The following is a 19,054-nucleotide window of genomic DNA, read 5'->3' as shown; positions in this document are numbered from 1 at the left end:
ACAGCCTTATAACGGGATCTCTTTTGGAGGCTGACTTATCAGTTGTATCAAAAAATCACAGCATTCACTTCAAATCAGTTCAACAGGCATGTGCTGAGCATCTTCTATAAGGCAGGCACTGTGCTAAGCTCTATGGATATAATCAAATCAAATCAGAGACTCTGTGCTGTGCTGAGTCACTCAGTCGTATCTGACTCTGCAGCTCCTTGGACTGTGGCCCTCCAGGCTCCTCTGCCCATGGGATTCTCCAGGCAAGAATACTGGAGTGGCTTGCCATGCCCTCCTCCAGGGGATCTTCCCAACCCAGGGATCCAACCCAGGTTTCCTGCACTGCAGGCGGATTCTTTACCATCTGAGCCACCAGGGAAGCCCAAGACACTCTACACCAACATAAATGTACACTATTAGTTCTGAGGATGAAACATGCACACACAGGGTGTTTGGCGGAACCATTCTCTCACAAGACATGGTTACCCCCTCTGCCTGGAGTGCAGAGGTCCCACCTTTTACCACCCTCTGCAAGGAGCAGCTCAGACGCCCTCTCCTGCAGGAAGCTTTCCCCCGACGCTCCTATCTAGGTGAGACACATCGCATGCTCTGTTGCTGTCATCACCCACTGGATCAAACTGCTGGATTACAAATCTGTCCCCACTGCAGACTTCGTTCCTATATCTTTGTCTTTGAGCACAGCACGTGGCTCAGTGGGTAAAGAATCCACCTGCAACTCAGGAGACATAGGAGACCTGGGTTCGATCCCAGGGTTGGGAAGATCCCCTGGAGGATGAAATAGCAACCAGCTCCAGTATTCTTGCCTGAGAAATCCCATGGACAGAGGAGCCTGGCAGGCTGCAGACCAAAGGGTCACAAAGAGTCAGGCAAGTGTAGCACACAGGGTCAGTGAATGTTTACTCACTTGGCCCATTAACTGAATGGCAGACGAGCCTGGGAGGACAGTGCATCAGAGCAATGAACCCTCGGGACAGAAGCTTCAGGAGAGCCTTGGGGTGGGAGCTTCCTTCTGAGGAGACCGCTGTCTCTATCGGCAGACAGACCTCCGGATGAGCAGCAGCGCTTTCCGCCTGACACCTCTGGCAGCAGGGAGAGTGACTCATCCTCAGCGAGTCCACCTTCCCGAGCAGCGCAGACACACACCCCTCCCACTATGTCCACACCCAGACCTTTCTCCTCGTCCTTCGTGATCCATAACTAAGATGGAGAATGAGAACCGAAACTGCAGTGGTTGTGGGTTTCCGGAGTGTCTGATATTTTAACTGAAAAAAATCATTCATTCCACGTGATTGTACTTCACTCCAGATTTCTGTCGGCCCACCCCCACCCCACCAGTGTTTTATTACATGCTTCTCCCCGCCTTGGCTCTCCACGTGACTGACGTGAATGACTGAACATACATGAATTCACTCTTAAAAGTCAAGGTTTTGTCTACACTAGTATAATACTCTCATAAATGGATTTTTTTCTTTAAATGGTGAGACAAGTGTCTTTTTACTTATTTGGCTGCGCCGGGTCTTAGTTGTGGCATGTGGGATCTAGCTCCCTGACCAGGGATCGAACCTGGGTCCCCTGCATCAGGAGCTCGGAGTCCTAGCCCCTGGACTACCTGGGCATCCCTTAAGTCTGCATAATATTCCAGCATGTGGATGCACCTTATTTCAATCACTGTTAAGATTTTTCAACTTTTCACTATTATAAATTTTGCTAAGATGAACACTTTTATACGTAAAACTTTATTCACCGTTCTGATTTAGTGAGAAGAGATTCCCAACCGTGGAACCAGATCGTAGTATAAATGCTTAGAAATTAAATACATGGTACCAAATGCTTAGGGAACTAATTTTTGGAGGCTGACAACGTATCTTTCAAAAGCTACAGACGAGGTGGAGGGTCACAAGTCAGGGCCCGGAAGTGCCGGGTGTGTGTCTACCAGTGTGACCAGGTACCCCTCCATGAGGGTCCCAATTGCACCTGCTCAGTGAGGCTGCGTGGGTGAAGCGCGGCTGCAGGAGAGCCATCCAAGGGGAGTCCTTGAATAAAGTATGGACCCTTCGGTTACTGCTCTTCCCTCCGGGTTGAAGTGGTGGGAGTTTCTGGAAAGGGGGATGTGCTCTGGCTCTAGGCTGCACCCCGTCCTGAGATCCACGAGGGGACCTCCAGCTGACCCCCTGCCACCTCCTCAGCGTGCCGCTCTGTCACGTTCGGGTTAGAGCACCATGATATTCCCTCCTGAAGCTGCTGTCACCGCCAACGTTCCCATTTTCCAGAAATGGCATCACCGGCCACCCGAATGTTTCAGACAGAAACAGGGAAGCCACACCTCCCTCAATCAGTCATCATGCACTGCTGACCCCTCTCTCCTAAACAGACCTGAACGCCTGCTCTTCACTCCACACCCAACGCTGTCCTTCCGGTCCAGACAGGGGTCTCCCTATCCATGCACTCCAGCAGTAGCCTTCCTTCTAAACACTCTCCTCTCATCCATTCTTGGCCCCACTCAGTCCCCCACCTGCTGCTACCACAGGATCTGTTACCATGGAAACCACATCACCACCCTTCCTCAGCTCCACCGCTGTTTTTCCACTGCCTGAGAAAGATGTCACATTTCCTGGAAGATTGCCCTGTATCCCTCATGCCCGGCTATCCACAGGGCCCAATGGGCTCCATTCACACTTACCCACTGTGGGCTTCAAACTGGCTTCATACATCTGGGGTCTGGAATGTTCCCACCACCCAGTCTCCTTAGTGAAGTGAAAGTCGTTCAATTGTGTCTGACTCTTTGCGACCCCCATGGACTATACAGTCCATGGAATTCTCCAGGCCAAAATACTAGAGTGGGTAGCCGTTCCCTTCTTCAGGGGATCTTTCCAACCCAGGGATCGAACCCAGGTCTCCTGCATTGCAGGTGGATTCTTTACCAGCTGAACCACAAGGGAAGCTCAAGAATACTGGAGTGGGTAGCTATCCCTTCTCCAGCGGATCTTCCTGACCCAGGAATCGAACCAGGATCTCCTGCATTTCAGGCAGATTCCTTACCAACTGAGCGATCAGTCTCCTTACAGTCTTGTTTAAACACCACTTTTCTCAGAAACCTTCCTTTAACTCTCTGGGTGAGAGGAAACTTTCTTCTTATCTGCTCCCAAAGCAGCCGATATGCAGCACTGGGGCTTCAGAACATTTGCTACAAACATTGTATTTCCAGTTATTGGTTGAATGTTCACACTGCACGAGCGGGAGTTGAACAGAGCAAGCACTAGGCTGAGTTTATTCACCAATGTGTGGCAGCACTTGTCACGTGGAGATCCCAGGACTTGACTGACTCTCGATGAAAATCCATGTCTGTGGGTGTGAAAGCCTCCATTGGAAATGAAAATTAAACTTTCAAATTAATGATATGAACATGCACATGTGCACTGAACTTTGCCTGCTCTTGTCTTAGTTATTTTTGTTTAGCTAAACTATTACTTTCAAGACTTCTCCTAATAGTCAGTGAACAAGTCTGTATTTCATTTTCCATTAAGTAGTATATTTTGGCAGGTTCACATCCAAGCCCTCCTGTTTCCAATATGTTCGTACTAACCAAAAAATTTCTTAGAAGAAAAAAAAGATTTTATGGATATTATTAATTTTCAACGGTCAAAATTTGATTTTTTTCCCCCTTTGTTCAAATCAGTATATGACTTCCTGGTAGAAATATATTCTAATTTCTGAAGAAATATCAAACAACTATGATAGTTGGCATTTAGTTCCAGAAATAAAACCAGCAGAGGGAGCGTAAGAACATAAAATCAGTTTGCTAAATCCCCATGGGTTAGTAAATGCCATGTTTTGGCCTTCAGGTATGGCTATTAGGCAGATTCCATCACTAACTCACATTTTTTATATGACTTTCTGCACTGTGACGGAGAGTGATGGATGAATGGCTATGACTCTGTACACATACTGAAGAACTTCTCTGCTTCTGAGTTTGAATCTGTACTGATTAGATCCCCAAGATCAGTCTTTAATGAATCTGGGCTCATCTTAAAGTCTTTGTTTGGGGGGTAAAGGAATGAGGTGATTAAGCTAATTCTCCATTCATAGACCCTTTGTCCACAATTGTGTCTGATTGAGTTTGGGACCTCCTAAGGCCCAGATGGACTTATTACATAGGAAGAGCTTCACAATGCTTGAATCATCGTGGCATCTCCCAGACACCCTTGTACTACCTATAAATGAATCAGCAGTGCTGTAGCCAGACAGGAGATAGAGACTGGGTAGGTACTACTGTCTAGGAATAATGATAAGTTAGATATGTGATCTGGGTTTCCCTGGTGGCTCAGCGGTAAAGAACCTGACTGCCAACACAGCAGACATGGGTTTGATCCCTGGGTTGGGAAGACCCCCTGGAGAAGGAAATGGCAACGCACTCCAGTATTCTTGCCTGGGAAATCCTATGGGCAGAGAAGCCTGGCAGGAAACAGTCCAGTGGGTTGAAAAGAGTCGGACATGACTTAGTGAGTAAACAACAACAAGAAACGTGACCTGCTAACTTTATCTGCCTTTGGGTTAGAGAACGACCTTTCTGGGCCATGTCCTCTCTTCCTCTAAGATACTTCACGGTGAAATCACGTGAAAATATTTTGCCCTCTTTCAGAAAGATAAGATACAATATCAAAGTTCTCAGTTGTGTCTGACTCTTTCTGAATCCATGGACTATAGTCCGCCAGGCTCCTGTGCCCATGAGATTCTTCAGGCAAGAATACTGGAGCGCGTTGTCATTTCCTATTTCAGGGGATCTTCCTGACCCAAGGATCCAACCCACGTTTTTTACATCTCTTGTATTGGCAGGCAGGTTCTTAATCACTAGTGCTACCCCGAAAGCCCATGGAACTAACTTGGAAGAAAGAAAAGTGAAAGTGAAGTTGCTCAGTTGTGTCTGACTCTTTGCGACTCCATGGACTGCAGCCTACCAGGCTCCTCCATCCATGGGATTTTCCAGGCAAGAGTACTGGAGTGGGTTGCCATTTCCTTCTCCAGGGAATCTTCCCAACCCAGGGATGAAACCCGGGTCTCCCGCATTGTAAGCAGATGCTTTTACCGTCTGAGCCACCAGGGAGGTCAACTTGGAAGACATGAAACAAACCCTTGGGCCACTCCCCCGGCTCATCTCACAATGAAAAGCAGCTGCTTGCCTCTTTTCTGACGTGGAGGCAGCAACTCTGAACTCGGAGGCCTCAGATCAGTGCTCTGGGCAACATCTAACTACTAAAGGGTCAGCAGTTTGGGCTGAAAGCCACCTTTGCCGAAACCAAGTCTGGGAACTCTCCAGTCCATCACCATGCCTGCTGAGCTAACTACCTAAAACTTTGCCTTGGGTCCACTGACTCCCTGCTCTCCCATCATTGCGGACACACCGTGAAGGAAAGTTTCCTACCAGCTTTTCCATCATATCACTGTCTCCAGCGAGCAATCTTTTAACATACAATCAGGTTATATGAAAATTCCAGAGTAGGCAAAAAACAAAGGAACAGTTTTCTTTGCATGGGGAGTGGGGAGAGGGAAAATGAAGCTACTGTTTTGGGGTGAAGCTTCTGGGCTTATCAGAATGCTTTCAGGGTTTACCCATATTATTGCACATATCAACAATTTCTTTGTATTATTGAGTAATAGTCCCTTGTATGGATATATTATGTTCTGTTTCTCCATTTATCAGTCGATGAACACATGAGTTGTTTCACTTTATGGACAGTATGAATAGTGTTATTTAAATTAGTATACAAAAAAAGCATCTGACCAGGTTAACTTCTTCACTTAAAACCATTTCTCCCTGACGTCAGGATAACCCTCTCAGTGATCTGAACTGACTCTCATTTCTTTTCTGGCTTCCTTCTCCCCCCTCCCTCCCCCCACCATCCATACTCTGTGTTCCAGCCAAAAGAGTTAATAGGAGTTCCCAAGAGAACCAGGCTTTTGCAGATCCCCAGGCCTTGGGCTCTGCTGGTTTGCTCTGCCTGCACTGTTCTCCTTCCTTCTCTTTCATGAACCCAATGCTCACTCCTCCCCTAGGTTCTTAGGTCCAAGCCACATCTCCCCTGGGGAGGCCTTCCCTGACCAGCTCCCCCTCCCGTGCCAGCGAGGTGCCCACTCCATATTCATGGACATGCATGGTGTGGCTCCCCCAACTCTGCCACCAGGCACTATAATCACTGTTTAGCTTCAGTCTCACTCACTGGGTGGAGAGGAATTTGAGGACAATGGCTATGCCTTTTTGTTCTGTGACTGGGAGTAGTGGCCAAGGTCAACCAGGGAGAGCCCAGGAGGTCCTGGCAGAATCCCCCAAACAACCCCAAAGGAGAGGAGAAAGTGCAGTCAGAGGCTTCAAACCGAGAGGGAACGTGTTTCAGAAGCCAAACGAGGGCAGTCACAGCAGGAAGGAATGGCCACAATGTCAAACGCTACCAAGAGGTTAAGTAGGACAGAGTTTAAAGCGTGCCCACTGGATTCAGCAACCAGCAGGCCACTGTCCCACTCGGGGACAGCAGTGTGACCGGAGTGACAGTGACGAGCCAAACTGCAGGTGGCAGGAAAGCCAATGGGAGGGAAGAATGTGAAGCAGCTGGGAAAATGATAGTCTTTTAAGAATCCATGACAACATGAAGGTATTATGCTAAGTGAAACAGACTGGTCACAAAACAACCGATACTGTAGGCTTCCCCTCATGTGCGGTGCCTGGAGTCACTAAATGCAGAGAGACAGACAGCAGGATGGTGGTTGCCAGGGCCTGGGGGTAGGGGCTGGGGCAGGGAGTGGGTTGGCGCCTCATGGGCACAGTTTCTGTTTCACGAGATAAAGAATGTTCTGGGTGGTGGTGGCTGCACAACAGTGTGAAGGTACTTACTGTCACTGAACTGCACACTTAAAAATGGTCAAAGTGGGGACTTTCCAGTGATTCCCCCGGTCGGGGAACTGCATGCTGCATGGCCCAAGCCCTCCTCACCCCCCCAAAAAGGTAAAAAAAAATGTTAATGGTCAAAATGGTCCATTTTAGGTTGCGCACATTTCACTGCAACTTAAAAAAATAAAAAAGCAGCACTGCTGTTAAGATGAGATCAGAGGGGTTTTGTTGTTGTTTTTTTCCCCCAGAAGCGAAAAAAAGTTTCCATGTTAGTAACTTGGAAAGAGTGAGTTGGTCAAAAGGAAGACTGAAGGATTAACCTGCAGTGTGGAGACCCTGAGAAAGAAGAGCCTGGGGCCAAGGACAGCACGAGGCAGGAGGGCAAGAGATGAGGAGGCAGAGGAGGGCAAGTTGGCTTACTGTGGAGGGAAGATGGGATGGTCAAGAACCAGACATTTTAAGAAAGCTTCTGATAACCTTTGTTTTTCTTTGAGCAAGGTCTGGGGAGAGTGGGGAAGGTCTGAAAAAGCTGCCGAGGGGATGAGAGGAGGGGTGTCCCGCGTATGGAGCTGGGTTCTGTGAGGCGGCTCCTGGGTCTGGGCTGGAGGGACGGCTCTGGTGACAGTGGGCAGAGGCTCGGGCCGTGACCCCCGGCAGACCCCGAGGCTGAGTGCACGAGGAGACAGGCGCAGTCTGAATCCCAGGTGACATTTACCAAGGAGGGGGGACAAGGAACCCCAAACTGAGAATGCTGGGGAATGCACAGCTGAAGCGAGGGGGACAGAAGGAAAGATGGGCCCAAGGACGCTGGGGAATGAGGGGTCGAAAGCGGGACTCCTCAATCAGGACAAGAGCAAGCACAGGTGGAGAAAGGGCTTAGGGAAGCCACAGGTTCGGAGACTGAGGTCAGGGGGGAAACAGGCCCAGCATGGGGCAGTTTCAGGTCCCTGTCAGGTCAGAGTGAAGGTGGCTAAAAAGAGAAATCCAATCAGAAGAGACCTGGGTTCTACCCACAGGGGAGGTTTCCGTGTGTTCTTCCTCCCTAAGGCACAGATAATTAAGATGATCTTTGACGAATCTTTCCCCTAGATTCAATCTTCTCTTTTACAGCATTCCTCTTTTTCCCTTCAGGAAATCCCTTATGATCTGGGTACTATCCCATTTTACATCCTCATTCACCTACTTTTGTTCTTATAAGACATCTAGACTCATATTAACTCTGTTCTATCCTGAATAGTGGGCTGGTAAACTGCAGAAGACACAAAAGCTTGCTAAGAACTACAGACAGGCAATGATTCATTTTCCAGGGTCAACATCACATGTTAAAAACACGAGTAAAAAATTAATCGTCATTGTTTACCCAAGTCTTTCAAAGGCTAAGTGTGGATACAGTTTATCAACCTGCTTAAATGACCTTGAGCAGGCCAGTAACATAAAGGGGGTCTTGAAAAGAGCTCGAGTAAGGAAAATTAAAGAGGAACTTGTTCCTTTTTTGTGTAGGCTAGCTACCAGTGAGAAATCTATTTTTCATTTCACTAGTCTTAAAGTAGAAGTCTGTCCCCCACACCATCTTCTTGCTCCAAGGAGGGCAAGTACAGATCGAGGCAGCTGTCCTTCCAGGGTCCCTGCAGTTGCCAGACAGCCTCAAACAACGTCTCATTTAATGTCTGCCCACCACGGCTTTCTCCAGCATAACATGACAAAGAACCAGATCACCACCACTTCTGCAACAGACTGTTTGCCCTTTTGTTTAAACTGATGGAGAACATTTCTGACCTTCCGTCTTTCCGAATCATGCTGCAATCAGCTACATCTATCACGTGTTACCATCACACAGGCCCAGGGTGTACCTCGTCACTTTCACAGCACATCATGTGAATATCAGAACACGCGGCAGGGGACAGGTCGGTGTGAGAGGAGCACTTGGAGGGTCCGCTTTCAATCCCACCTGTGTGTCCTCTGAATGTTGTGACCAGGGTGCAGTTTTCTTGCTCCAGTTTGAGGATGGTTACTTGGCCTGACTGGTCACCAATGAACACGTGCCGGGTTTCAACATCAAATCTATCATGTAAGCATTAAGGATTGTTTCTCAAAAGTGAGTGGATGGGTTGACCGCCCCCCACCTTCCCACCAAAAAAAGCATAAATGTAAAAGAAAGGTGCAAATCTCACATGAGGAGAACCTGGATATAATGCTGAAAGACACAAAAAGTGGAAGTAACTAAGTGGAAGACATGCTGTATCACTGAACAGTGGGACTCAACATGATAAAGATGAGAATTCTGACAACATGAATTTATAAACGTAATATAATCCCTGCAAAAATTAATTTTTCCCCTTAGAATTAGACATATTTATTCTAAAGTCACACAGAAAAATAAGCAAGCAAGAAGAGCCAAGAATACTCTGAAAATAAGAGTAATGTGGTATTGTGACTGGGGGAGGTTAGCCCTACTAGATGTTAAAACATGTTGTCAAGTCTCTTTAACTGAGTGTGCTACTTAATAGTAGCCTTAATAGTAACCACGGGAACAGAATAGAAAGTCCAGAAATAAGCCCCAAAGCATGTAGAAATTTAGTACATATCTGATAAAAAGCTGGCTTTTCCAATGAACAAGGAAAAGATGAGTGAAAAATAAAGGTGGCACACACTGAGCAGTCATTTGGAAAAATAGAACAGAATCTGTATTTCTTTATATGCCAGGATGAACTTCAAATGAATGAGGGATCTAAAGGGAAAAAAATGAAGAATATAAGTTCTAGATGGGAGAGTCTCCTTCTAACCTTGGAGTGGGGAAAGCTACGATCCAAAAATACAAACAACAAGCAAATACCATAAGCAAGGCACAAGACAAAGTGGAAAAAATATCTGCGACTGATGTCACAGAAGGTCCAAATTTCTAATATGAAAAGAGCAATTAGGAAGGAGACTACAAACCTAGTTAAAAAAAAATAGGCAAGATACATGAATGGATAGCTGAAGAAATGAAAATGGTACTTTGCGGGGAAAAAAAAACCAAAACCTAGCAGGCCTGACTGGTATCCTTTGAAAGGCTGCTATTTCAAGATTGGCATGGCTTCTGGGAACTTGGATTTTTGGGAGCGTTCCCACCACTTTAACAGACAATAGTGGCTGACTGTGCCTTAACTGTGTAAACAATACAATTTGTGCCAAACACCTGCTTTCCTTCTGGGAGTCTGGAATGCTGATCCATGTAGGAAGAGGCTGCCTATGTGACTGGTCTCCAGAAACAACCCAAAGCCATCCCTGGTTGGGAATGCCCAGCAATGCTATTTGAACAGATCTGCCCCAGAGATGCAATGGCCAAAATAAAGAATGATATCCCATAACGCAGTATGAGCTAAAGTTTGGAAACGATCCAAAAGTCCATCAAAAGAGGACTTAGTAAATATGATGCGTGCCTGGTCGCTTCCAGTCATGTCCCACTCTTTGCGACCCCATGGACTACAGAGCCTTCCAGGCTCCTCTGTCCATGGGATTCTCTAGGCAAGAGTACTGGAGAGGGCTGCCATGTCCTCCTCCAGGGGATCCTCCTGAGCCAGGGATCGAACCTGAGTCTCTTATGTCTCTGGCCCTGGCAAGCAGGTTCTTCACCACTTGTGGCCACCTGGGAAACCCATTAACTATGATACATCCACCAAAAGAACCCGACACAGCTAGGAAACTTGACATGGAATAATTTCCAGGATATTTTATTAAGTGGGGAAATAAAGCCGAGGTATGTGAGAGTTTACATGCTACCCTACCTTTATGTAAGAACAAGAGGGAAATAGAGTGTGTGTGTGTGTGTGCGCGTGCGCGTGCTTATATTTACAAAAGGAAACACTGGAAAGATAAATTAAGATTGATCAAAAATGGCTGTCGGGACGTTCCTGGTGGTTCAGTGGTTAAGACTCTGGGCTCCTAAAGCAGGCCCAGGTCTGATCCGTGGTCAGGGAACTAGGTCCTGCATGCCACAACTAATGATTCAGAGTGCCACAACTAAGACCCGGCACACCCAAACTAAAAAAAAAAAAAAAAAAAAAAATTAATTAAAAAATTAACTAAAAACATTTTTTTAAGTGTAAAAATAAAAAAAAATTTTAAATGGCTGCCTACAGAGAGGAGAGAAAAAAGCTGAGCAGATGAGGGTGGTAGTAAGAACTTTCTCTTATCAGATCATTTCCATGATGGAATCTTGTATTATTTTACATATGAAAAACATTCATAATTTTTTTAAAAAATCCCCCAAATTGACAACAACAAAAAAATGAATACAGCTACTATCAACCTCCTGATATAACCACAGAGCTAACATAATTATTTCAAGTCACTTTAAAACACAGCATTTTAACTGTATATTCTTGGTAGAATATATCCTCAGGACAAAGAAAACAACAAAAAAACCCAACACCTCATTCAGTGGCTCTGTTCTTATAATACTGTATCATTATTTTGAAACAAATACACCCTGCCAGTGCCTAGTCTCTAACTCATGTCCAACTTTTTCAGCCCCATGACAGTGGCCCGCCAGGCTCCTCTGTCCATGGGATTCTCCAGGCAAGAATATTGGAGTGGGCTACCATTTCCTTCTCCAGGGGTCTTCCCAACCCAGGGATCAAACTCAAGTCTCCTGCTGGCAGGTGGGTTCTTTGCCACCAGGGAAGCTCTACATACACCATGGGATAGAGCCAAATAAGGAGTTACGCTGGTGCTTAGGAGCTAAGGTTTTCAGCCCAAGACAAAAGAATCAAGTACAAAAATGAAATAAAAACTCTATAAGGTGAAATCTGAGTTAGAAATATTATATGAACTGATGATTTATTTTCTTTTTTTTAAAATACACATACACGTATCTCTGAGTACTGTTCTTCACTAACAGAAACGGCTGATTCCAGGACTGGAACAGGAAAATACCAGATGAGCTTAAAACATGTTGCGTCAAGAACCAAAAATGCTGGAGTAGGAAATGGCAACCCACTCCGGTATTGTTGCCTGGAAAAGTCTATGGACAGAGGAGCCTGGCAGGCTACAGCTCATGGGGTCACAAAGAGTCAACACCGCTGAGCAGCTGAGCCCAAACAAGGGCCCACCTTAATCCAGATTTATCTCATCTCAAAATCCACAACCACATGCACAAAGATTGTTTTCCCAAATCAGGTCCTCTTTGTAGGTTCTGGGTCTTTGGAGTCGCTATTAAACCTGCTGCAGTCTGGTCAGAAAAATAAACAAAACAAAAATGCTACCAAAGGCGAGTGGGGTTCTATCAAAAAGACACAGGAGCCAATATGATGTGGCTCTCACTGGCCAAAGATGGGACAACATGAGCATCAGGAAAAAAAAAAGGGGGGAGCAAATTCCCTGGCGATCCAGTGGTTAGGACTCCACACTTTCACTGCCAAGGACCCAGGTTTGATCCCTAGTCAGGGAAGTAGGATCTCACAAGTCGGTTGGCACAACCAAGAAAAGAAAATAAATTTTAAAAAAATTTTAAAAAGAAAGAAAGTGGGAAACAGGTAGCAGTTTACTGAAATATACTGAATATATTATTAAAAACCAAACTAAGAGTTTATAATAATGCTCCAAAAACAAATCTCTACTGAAGGTAACTAGGGCATTAAATGTCTGCTTTAAAAATGAGCAATTAAAGAGAAATAACTAAGAACTGATGTTGCTTTTCCTGTACTAACTGTATTTCAGGATAACCAAACAGCTGTAGTCAATGAGGGAAAATTCTACTTTATAGAAGAAATCCAACTAATAAATGTAGAAAAAAAATGAAAGGATTACAAAATCACCCTTTTGCAATCCTAACGAAAGGACCGGATTTGGGAAAAGAAAAGCAGTGGATGAACCCGCTAAAGGACAGGCTGATGGGGAAGACTGCCCTGCAGGGACCCCGCTGCCACCACCAGAACCACCGATCCATCTTGCTGTCACTGAAAGGGTGATGACCCGACATGCCGTGTGTCCTGACGAGAAGCAGAATGAACCACACAGTGCAAATACCAAGTGTTCTGCCCAAAAGCTGAATCTGAACTGAATCAAGATATCAGAGGCCACTTTCAGCTTACAGGAAAATTAGGGGAAAAGGTGGGAAGAAGAGCAAGTTATATGACATTACGAGGTAGCAGAGGCCACTTCAGAACATGAGACTCTAAAGGAGAACTGACTCAGTCCCCTCAACAAGGTACAGTGGCATAAAAAAAAATCTGAAAGGAAGACCAGGAAGTTTAGGAGATGCAGCCACTACATCCAACGTGTGGACCTTGATTTCAAACAGATCCACTGCAAAGAGCCACTTCTGAAACAATGAGTTAAATTTGAAATGTATCAATTATTCAGTATTATCAAGGAGTGATTATAAACTTTAGGAGTAATGACAGCGCTGTGGTTATTGGGCAAAGATTCATATTTTTGAGAGGTGCATAATGAAGTGTGTAAGGATAAGAAGACATAAGGTCTAGAATTTGCTTTAAACTACTCCAGTGAAAAGACAGACAGAAAGGGACAGTAAGTGCATGAGTGTCCACTACACTATCTTCTTCAATTTGATACGAGTTTTAAAATTTTCATATTAATGCATTTTTTTTAAGCAAAGGAGAACAAGGTATAGCAAATTCTTCTGGTCTCAAGAATAGGGAGAAAAGTTATCAGATATACATAAAACAATATTAAGATTTACAAAGAATAAGATCGCCTTAAATTTTAATCATCTTGATTAATTACAAGAAAAAACAGATGCAAGTCTTTGCAACTTCGGGGAAATAATACACACACACACACACACACACACACACACATACATGGATGCAACACAAGCTATTTGGAAGAGGGCTAAAATAAAATTATAGGAAAACCTCAAAGCCAGAGTGACTGGAATTTAGTATGACACGAGGAAATATGAAAATCAAGATAATCTTAATAGCTTTTCAGTACTCTTTCCCCAAATAGGAATAAACATAAGAGGGTGGTACCTTGGAAATATCTCCAACATGGAGAAATTCTTAAGATGCAGAGTACCTAAATTATTTTTGTGGAAGTATGACCAGATCTGACCAAAATGTGGTCCAATGACCGAACGAAGGATGAGGCTAGATAAATGTAAAGACCAGCAACAGAAGCAGGGGAGGAAAACAGCTCTATTTCCCACGTCAACCTGCCATGGGACCCGGGGGAACCAGCTCCATTCTGCTGTATCTAGTTGTGCACAGGGCTAGCTCAAAGATTTAAAATCCCAAATTCTAATCCTGGTTCTGCCAGGTAACAGTCACGTGACCTCAAGAAAGCCTCTCTGATGCATTCTACTCTGAAAATTGAGAATGAGGTCTTTATGTTTTGCTAGGGAACAAAGTAATGTTATGTAAAAGCACTAGGGAAACACTCAGGGGCTGCAAATATAAGATATTGTCTTCTTTTTCCTCTCCTTTGCTTCTTTATTATTATTATCGTCGTTGCTGTTGGTAATATGATAATCTGGCTTCCCGGGCAGTGCTAGTGGTAAAGAATCCACCTGCCCATGCAGGAGACCCCGGAGATTCGATCCCTGGGTCAGGAAGGTCCCCTGGAGGGGGCAATGGCAACCCAGCCCAGTATTCTTGCTTGGAAAATCCATGGACAGAGAAGCCTGGTGGGCTCTTGTCCACGGGGCTGCAAAGGGCTGGATACGACTGGACACACACACACACAGTATGGTAGTTCACTTATTATCTGTCAGACCTTCAGCCAAAGCAACAAAGATTTTGAGGTGATTTCAAACCTGATAATTCAATTTGTGAACTGGTCAGTCGTTTTGTCATCCTTTGTTTCTCTACTTGAATTTTGGTTACTTTCATTGCATATTCACTTCGCAAAGAGGCCTGAAAGAAGAGGAGAAAGGCTATATTCCCTCTGACTTATTCTCAATTGTTGGCTTGTCTGAATGACTGTTTGAGATGCAGATGGGAAAGAATGAATTTATATGCAGAAAATTTTTATCTACACCACCAGTGTCCACTATGAAGAGAAATGGGGATTATAACGTTATTCTGAACGTTTTATTTCAACAGATCTTCTTCTTTTCATTATCACTAACCACCCCGCCCCACAAAAAAAACCCCTGTAAGTATAGAAGACGGCAGAAAGAAGTGGGGGCAAGGTGGTGGAGGAGGGGGGTCCCATAAACAAATGGGTTTAAAAACTGGATTTTAGGTGGACCCCAATCTGTATGGGTTGTTTATTAGCAATTACACACCAGGCGGCTCCCAGGAAAAGCCCTGCAGCCTGGGAAGGTCACATGGTTCCTGGCTGAGGCTCTCTGGCAAATTCAGTGTTGTTATGCATCAGGTCACGGCACTGGGAAAACACCAGGCAGTTATAGGCTCCCAGGAGCTAGGGCTGGCACTGGGACTCCAGAACTGGAGGTAGGGAGGCGGAGGGAGTTTTCTGGAAGGGCATCTCTGCAGTATTGCACCTCCCTTCCAAGGTTGGACTGGATGGTCATTTGCATGGGGGAATGAAGCCTGAGGTTTTCACTACACATCAAAGCTTCTGCTAGTGAATCCCATGATTTTTTTCTGCCTGGTAAAGCACATGGTGTGGCCAAAGGAAACAGCTGAAAAATGAAGATGACCTCTGGAGATGCCTGAACAGACGAGGCAAAGACCATAATAAGAGTCAGGACAAGTTTAATTCTGTGTATTTATGGGGTTCCCCCCAAACATTTTCAGATAGTTTAAAAAATAAACTTCTTAAGGGCAAGATCTGTTTCTTTCTATGCTCCCCGGCTTGGTTAGGTGATACAGAAGATACATCACTAGGCTTGGCTAGTGATAGAGAAGCCAGAATGTTAAGAACAAAATATATTGATGCCATTGGTTCTTTTCTCAAAGGGGTAATGCAGTTTAACCGCTGGGAAAACCCAGCAGTCCACGGCAGAAAACCTGGGTTGTGGTGGTGATTTTCCTTCATACCAGCTGGGGGGCAGCGGAGAGAGAGGCATGGGACCCACTCTGGGCTGTAGCTGCTCATCTGTAAATGAGAAATTGGACGGATGATCTCTCAGGGAGATCTAATCTAAGCACTACAAGAAATCATTAATCTACTGGCAGGAGAGATCATGTACTTCAATTCAAGCATTATGCTTGTCTGAACCGGCTTTTTAGTAAGTAAAGCATGGAGTTTCTTTTATCAACCACCCTCTCAAAGATAAAGTTGATCTCGATTTCCATTCCTCCTCACCCTTGCTTCTGGTCTTCTTGGTAACCTGCCACTTTCAAAACTTCCCATATGGCCACTCTCAGTTTCTTCCTCTTCCCCTTCCAGTAGGAAAATAGGAGTGGCATTAACCTAAACACACACACACACAAATACAACAACCGCCACATGTCTGCACGGAAACAGCAAGGTACTCTGCCAGATGGCTGCAAACTACTGAACAGGCATTTTATAAATATGAGATGAAAATCTGAAAGCAAGTCTTAAATTCTTCCATCCTATTTCTGCAGACAAGTAATCTGTTTCTAACTATTTCCTCGTTTGTCAGAAGGTGGAGAGATTCTATGCTTTTGAAAGAAGAAACTCAGAGCCCCTTCCTTCTTACAATGGTAGCATCACCCATCCAGGTCTCACACTTGTCAGGCCCATGTTCACTTGTCAGGCGCAAGTGCCCAGAGCGCTGGATGTGAGGATCACCCATCACTGGCAGGTATGCACAGTGAGCACACGGACCCTGGAAGCTTGGGAGATAAGAGTTAGTATCATTCTACACATTCTGGAAAAATCTGGTACCTGGAACAAAGACTTATACATAGCATTACCGTGTTCAGTCAGCCTACGCTGGTCCCAGCATGGTAACTTCTCAATAAATATTCTTAAAATGAATAGGGATCCTGTGGTTCTTCTGCCAGGCACCAAAATGTGAATGTTCTCAACTTTAATACCTATGTGTAAATTATTTCTGTACAAAAATAAAAGACTGTAATTCAGTGACAGCATTATCTCCGTGTTCCATAACCTTTCTGACGGCTGAGGCTCACAAATCTGGGCTGTGTGCTGTGTAGATGTCAGACTCAGCTCACGGCAGACCCACAACCTGCTCGGCAGGGACTGTTATTTCAGGCGAAATTGATTTACCCCGCCTACATGAGGACCTCTGACAATTTACGTGTTAGGACGGTTTATAAGCATCTTAATCAGCAGGGCAACTCAGCAAATAAAACACGAAACCTTCAAAGTGCACATACCCAGAATGCTCATGAAAGAAAGAAGTCAACAGCTAAGTTCCCACCAGGGGATTCTGTCCAGCAAAGGATACTGCAGGCCTGAGGCCACAGCACTGGTGCGATAACCTCCCAGACGCTGCCCACTCTCGGAGCAGTGCCAGGCAAACTGCTTGTCCTGTCCCGTGCTCAGCACCCACTCCAGCTCCAGGACAAACTGGATCATCGTCACTCGGCTCTGATGCGCTGAAAACCAAGAGACAAGAAAACAACCCATCAAGCATCCTAAACAAGGCGTGGTCCACAGAGGTGCACGGTTGTCTCCTCCCCCGCCCCAGCGTAAGCTAAACAGTAGATCATCATGGCAAACGCAAGCTGGAACGGTGGTTCTCCTCAGGGGTACAGCCATGCCCCCGGAGAAGACCACATCCGAGTCCCCGTAAGAAAATGTTCCCAATAACCCAAGGGCCAGGGGCCACCTCTTTTAGACTTGTTAGAACTGCTGGTCTAGAGAAAGCCAGATCACTGTGACTGCAAAACACGTTAGGAACGATGCTCTCCTAGTAAGTTACTGGGTCAGTTTATTTAAGCTTAAGAAAAAAAAAGCAAAGAGCATTACTGTCCTCCTTTTGATGAAGGCTGGCTTTGAAACCCACAACAAAGTTCTAGATGAATTTTCCATGACAAATCAAATGCTTGGAGCTTGGAAAGGACAGCAGAATTATTCTCAAGGGCCACATAAAAAAAAAAAAAAAGAATGAAATATCCCCTACATCAAAGTATACATAATGAGATAATGGGAGCAAATTTCCCAGGGTCGCTCAGGAATAAGGGCACCACCATCACAGAAGTATTGCATCACACAGTTTCAGAGTTAGAAGACACTATTCAGGTCCTTGACCCCCTCTCCTTGCTTTGCATGTGGGCAAACTGAGGCAGGATCAAATCGAGGAGTTTGGCCAAGGTCTCATGGCTTCTCAAGTACCAAATAAAATCAGTAAAGTATTTGCTTTCTTCTTCTTATACAATTCCAGGGGGAGAGGTATGGGGGTGTCCATGGCCACTGAACAGAGCTGACTGGAATAAACAAAGATTGAAGTCTCGGAACTTGGACCTCACCAGGCTACCTGTGCCCAGGAGGTGGCAGCCTGGTGGGTGAGAGGAGACATCCTGAGTGTGACGAGGTGACAGAAAAGACATCACCTTCCCATTTTCATCATGAAAATAGGACGAGACATGGATGGATCAATGCAGCTCTATCAGCAGTAACAATATCACTGCCAATTTCTGAACATCTAACAAGTGCCAAGGACTCAAACATATTCTCTCACTTAGTCACTGCAATGACTCTGCAAAGGAATGGGGGGCCTCTTTCTTTTACACACACAACCTGGCCTTGGCAAGATGGCCCTTCTAGACTGGTGACCAAACAGTACGGCCAGAACCACCGTGAATCCCTCTGGGACAGACATTTCACCAAATGCCTGATGTTTAAAAATCTGACGTCTGAAGCTGGAGTGTCTAAAGGGATTTAGAAGGGGCACAGAAGCAATAATACTGTAACTTCTCTGCACAGTACCTGCCTTTCAGAGAATCGGCCACCATCAAGATCAAAATGCTGTCTTAAACCCAAAGATGGGACTTCCTGGAGAAACTCCTGTCGTGTCTGTGTCATCAAATGGCCAATTTAAGCTCCACCAATGGCGGAGTAAAAGCGGACTCTCAAACGGCTCACTTTCAAGTCTGCTTCAGGCAGAACGCGGCCCCCGGCGCCTTGCTCCCTGTCTTCAACAAGGCGCCGTTAACCCTCCTCCTGTTACTTGCTAAGCCCAAGGGGATGAGAGTAGGAAGATAAGGGGGTTTACAGCGCTCCAAGCTACCATCCTGCATCCGAGGAGGAGACAGAGACTCAAAACTCTTATGTGACTTGCTCAAAGCTGCACAATCACTGAGTGACAAGGACGGA

At 45.4% G+C, this 19,054-nt stretch overlaps 1 protein-coding gene across 2 annotated transcripts in view; it reads right to left on the bottom strand.

Moving 5' to 3' along the window:
* WDFY2 (WD repeat and FYVE domain containing 2) overlaps positions 1 to 19,054 on the bottom strand; it is a 178,555-nt gene that overhangs the window by 27,747 nt on the left and 131,754 nt on the right. For both annotated transcript variants that reach the window (XM_052650136.1, XM_052650138.1), the window contains exons 5-6: positions 17,184 to 17,334; positions 8,838 to 8,950 (exon numbers count right to left, since the gene is read on the bottom strand). In XM_052650136.1, coding sequence (XP_052506096.1) covers positions 8,838 to 8,950; positions 17,184 to 17,334 — 264 coding nt within the window. The remainder of the gene's footprint in view (positions 1 to 8,837; positions 8,951 to 17,183; positions 17,335 to 19,054) is intronic.

Source organism: Budorcas taxicolor, chromosome 12, assembly GCF_023091745.1.
Source record: "Budorcas taxicolor isolate Tak-1 chromosome 12, Takin1.1, whole genome shotgun sequence".
Classification (NCBI taxonomy): domain Eukaryota; kingdom Metazoa; phylum Chordata; class Mammalia; order Artiodactyla; family Bovidae; genus Budorcas; species Budorcas taxicolor.
Note: the sequence above shows the minus strand (reverse complement) of the source record. Positions and strands in the feature narration are given on the sequence as shown.